This window comes from Limulus polyphemus, unplaced genomic scaffold (genome assembly GCF_000517525.1).
Source record: "Limulus polyphemus unplaced genomic scaffold, Limulus_polyphemus-2.1.2 Scaffold8117, whole genome shotgun sequence".
Classification (NCBI taxonomy): domain Eukaryota; kingdom Metazoa; phylum Arthropoda; class Merostomata; order Xiphosura; family Limulidae; genus Limulus; species Limulus polyphemus.
Window position 1 is genome coordinate 11,885 of NW_013673727.1, and position 4,928 is coordinate 16,812.

Sequence of the window (4,928 nt, forward strand, 5' to 3'; positions counted from 1 at the left end):
TTTTCTACGATATTTTTGATACATATTTATATCTTTATTCGTCCTTAATGACCTGTTTTTCTACGCTATTTTTGATACATATTTATATCTTTATTCGTCCTTAATGACCTGTTTTTCTACGATATTTTTGATACATATTTATATCTTTATTCGTCCTTAATGACCTGTTTTTCTACAATATTTTTGATACATATTTATATCTTTATTCGTCCTTAATGACCTGTTTTTTACGATATTTTTGATATATATTTGTATCTTTATTCTTCCTTAATAACCTGTTTTTCTACGATATTTTTAATATATATTTATATCTTTATTCGTCCTTAATGACCTGTTTTTCTACGATATTTTTGTACTATATTTATATCTTTATTCGTCCTTAATGACCTGTTTTTCTACGATATTTTTTATATATTTTTATATCTTTATTCGTCCTTAATGACCTGTAAAGTAGAAGTAATTATACAAGTCTCTACACCACTACATTTATGTTATTAAACCTCCCAAACGGTTCACGGTGGTGCCCAAGAGAAGCATCCAATTACGTTCAATTTCTAGGATGACTGTCAGAGATGACATATCGGTAAAACACATTTCGTTTGACTTCCAAAGCGTTCTCATCTCCAGTTTTCATATCCCAACATCACATCAATGTCGATGTCCGGTTGCAGTCTGGGAAAAAAGCATGAATCATTACATCATAACTTATGAAATATTTGACGTGCGAGATTCACCAACTAACTTGAGAATTTATAGCTGGGTGTTGTAGTTGTATTGATCTCCACTTCATAAATTACAGCTTGGTGTTGTAGTTGTATTGATCTCCACTTCATAAGTTACAGTTTAATGTTATAGTGGTATCGATCGTTACTTCATAAGTTACAGTTTAATGTTGTAGTGGTATTGATCTCCACTTCATAAGTTACAGTTTAGTGTTGTAGTGGTATCGATCTCCACTCCATAAGTTACAGCTTGGTGTTGTAGTGGTATCGATCTCCACTTCATAAGTTACAGCTTGGTGTTGTAGTGGTATCGATCTCCACTTCATAAGTTACAGCTTGGTGTTGTAGTGGTATCGATCTCTACTTCATAAGTTACAATTTAGTGTTGTAGTGGTATCGATCTCCACTTCATAAGTTACAGTTTAGTGTTGTAGTGGTATCGATCTCTACTTCATAAGTTACAATTTAGTGTTGTAGTGGTATCGATCTCCACTTCATAAGTTACAGTTTAGTGTTGTAGTGGTATCGATCTCCACTTCATAAGTTACAATTTAGTGTTGTAGTGGTATCGATCTCCACTTCATAAGTTACAATTTAGTGTTGTAGTGGTATCGATCTCCACTTCATAAGTTACAGTTTAGTGTTGTAGTTGTATTGATCTCCACTTCATAAGTTACATTTAGTGTTGTAGTTGTATTGATCTCCACTTCATAAGTTACAGTTTAGTGTTGTAGTGGTATCGATCTCCACTTCATAAGTTACAGTTTAATGTTGTACTTGTGTTGATCAATATCTTCTATTATAAATGATAAAAGTAATTTGTCGAAATGGATTTAAGTAAAAAAAAAATAACAAATTCTTAAAACCGATGTAAAGAGAGGTTGAAAATTTTGGAAACATACTTGAGTAAAAATAGCATTCTTAAAATTGACGTAAAATACAGTAACTGATCATCGATATCATGTCTGGCACGTGGTAACCAGGTCGCACTTTTCCTCAGTAGCGAAAACATTTAGTTTTACGATTGGTAAGAAACATAATAAAATACATGACGTCTCTTCGATAATTCCGTCTTTGATAATTTGATGATACATGTTCCAGACGTTGTATGATTGATTTTTCTACTTGGAGTCTGTCTGTTTGTTTGTTTGTTCTCTCTCTATTTCTAATACTGTAAAACATAGCAATACAACCATCGTTATGTAGTAATCTACTTTCTCGAACTTTAAAGTCGGTTAAAGTCGCGGATAAGAAATAAATATTCATAAATTTCAATGATATGTCAGAGCTATAGTAACGGGAGGGTACGGTATGTGACATGAGTTATAGAGAGATATGTTTTGTTAGGAACAACTATGCCAGTTTTTATTAAGTTGACATAGCACTGAAAACATTCACTGTATTTTGGATATTAGACAGACACTCACTTTATATGATTTACAAAACTGGCTTTAAATGGGTCAAAAATAAACAAATTAGAAAAATAATTCGTAAAACACCTATTTAATAATTCAAAAGTACAAGCAAAATTATATATTATCGGTAAAATATGTGTTTTAAAGCCTTATTGTATTAACATATTAAAAAAAAGATGTTTGTTTGTTTTTAATTATGCACAAAGCTACACAAGGGCTATCTGTATTCCACGGGTATCGAAACCCGGTTTCTAGCGTTGTAAGTCCGCAAAACATACCGCTGTGCCACTGGGGGGCTAAAAAGAAAGAAACACGGGTTTGTACGACTCGTTTCTGTTCGTGTATTATCACATGTTACAAAACGTTGCTCTTTGCTTACTACGGTTATGGTAGGACTTGTTGCAGGTTTCTTTCTGGATGATCCTTGCGTCCTAAGCTGATCCATATTCCTTTGTTTTCCAACGATATTGAATACAGAGGATGTTTTAGTCTGTAAAATCCTCGATCCAAACAAAACTTTCATATCTGACTGTATAAATATTTTGTATCAGAAAGGTTTATTACTTTCTTCCGAAAAGCGAAGTCGACTTTCAGTAGCATCACACGAACGTCAAACAGTCTTAAAACTTAGTTCTGATACACGTCATTCCACCGCAACTTTTTATTGGCTGTCGTTATCACGTGACTTGCTGACTCGAATATTCAAAATTGTTTTGATTTAACGTATTCAGTCCTCTTTCTATATATACATATTAATCTGTGCATCTATTTGTCTAATATGAATTGTTTTGTTTTCAGATTACGGGAACTTTCCGTTCACCTGAACCATGGCGATGTACCGGTTACAGTCCTTCAGGATACGATGAAATATGCTGCTAGTGTCCTCGAAAGCGTATCAATGGAAGAAGCAAGGTTAGTGAACTGGGATTCCCAAGATTGCCTCGTAACAATCAACAATAATGAGCAGGTTTTTAACAACGTATAACAATTGGTTGCGTCAAATCAGTATCTTTGTTGCAACAGTACTTCCTAGAATAATATAGTTGCGTCAAATCAGTATCTTTGTTGCAACAGACACCGAAATCTATAAGTCCACTTATATAAGGCCTAACATTAGTTAAGCCTATATTCGATAAAAATATAACATTTTTTGCTTTAATTTAGTCTAAACTTTACCGTACTTAATTTAATTAATTGTTTCTCTCTCTTTTGTATCCTGTTAAACACTGTGTTGTTATTTTTTCTGGGTTAATTAATTGTTTCTCTTTTGTTTCCTGTTAAACAATGTGTTGTTATTTTTTTCTGGGTTAATTGCTTTGTTCATATTTCACATAGTTCTCATTTTTCATCATTCGACACGAATAATTAATAATAATTAATAATAAGGACTCCTGAATAAAAATAAAGTACATGCTAACCACATTACATCTTTTATATCCAGTGCAAACTAATACCAGGACTCTCTAGGCCGGCTGGGATAGAACAGGAATCATAGTGGTTGATACGCGATTTTGTTTGTTTATTTCTTCGTTTTTTTTTTAGAGCAAAGCCACAATAGACTATCTGCTATGTCCATCGCGGGGAATCGAAACCCGGATTTTAATTGTAAACTTACTGCTGTCCCACCGAGGGACGAGACGCTATTTATGTTAGCAAATTGCTTGAAAACAGTCGTTACGGTGTGAACTAGTTTAAATTGATGAAGTATAATTGGTCATCAATTTTGTTTATGTCACACCGCGATTAGGGTAAGGATTATTTATCTATTATAATAATAATACTGAGTTTTCGTCTGTCCTGAAAGTGCGCGCGCACTTTACAATTTAAATGCGCAAGCACTTCATTTCAACGGACATAGATATACTTTAGTAGACATTTTGTACAAAAACACATTAAAGGCTTATTAAGGTCTTTAAAGGGGTCTAAACGTTAGGTCCTAGAATAACATTATAAGTTTATTCATTGATATTTTCGAATCAATTCCACAAGCTGAGTGCATCCGGGTACTCGAATCATCTGTATTCAAGAGACAAAACAAACATCTGGGAACTAAAAACATCTCTATCCACTGAACACAAATTATATACAGATACCAAAATCACAGTTGAGTAAAAACATTTTACTTAGGTAAAATAGTTTAATATTTCTCTCTCTCTCTCTTATCTGTTTCCTTTTAAACATGTGTTGTTGTTGTTTTCTGGGTTAATTAATTGTTTCTCTCTCTTCTGTTTCCTGTTAAACAATGTGTTGTTATTTTTTTCTGGGTTAATTAATTGTTTCTCTCTCTTCTGTTTCCTGTTAAACACTGTGTTGTTGTTGTTTTCTGGGTTAATTAATTGTTTCTCTCTCTTCTGTTTCCTGTTAAACACTGTGTTGTTATTTTTTTCTGGGTTAATTAATTGTTTCTCTTTTGTATCCTGTTAAACACTGTGTTGTTATTTTTTTCTGGGTTAATTAATTGTTTCTCTTTTGTTTCCTGTTAAACAATGTGTTGTTATTTTTTCTGGGTTTCAAAGCGACTGATCCTCTGGTGTTCAAATAAATTAGCTTACCACAGTTTAATTCCTAACTAGAGGGTTGGCCAAAAGATTCTATACAGTTGGTATTACACGAAGACATCTGAAACCAATTTGATTATTGTTCGTTCCAGAGTAATTGATAGAATTATATAGCTGACGTTTGTTTGTTTGTAGTGCTCCTACCCTGTATAGCTGACGTTCGTTTGTTTGTAGTGCTCCTACCCTGTATAGCTGACGTTCGTTTGTTTGTAGTGCTCCTACCCTGTAAAGCT

General features: G+C 33.2%; 1 protein-coding gene across 1 annotated transcript in view; it reads left to right on the forward strand.

Annotated features, from left to right (window-relative positions):
* The window catches only part of LOC106475125 (calcium/calmodulin-dependent 3',5'-cyclic nucleotide phosphodiesterase 1C-like), a gene marked incomplete at its 3' end in the record, with an annotated part of 25,141 nt that overhangs the window by 4,505 nt on the left and 15,708 nt on the right, over positions 1-4,928 (forward strand). The window contains exon 3 of the mRNA XM_022379325.1: positions 2,936-3,049. Within this exon, the coding sequence (XP_022235033.1) occupies positions 2,936-3,049 (114 nt within the window). The remainder of the gene's footprint in view (positions 1-2,935; positions 3,050-4,928) is intronic.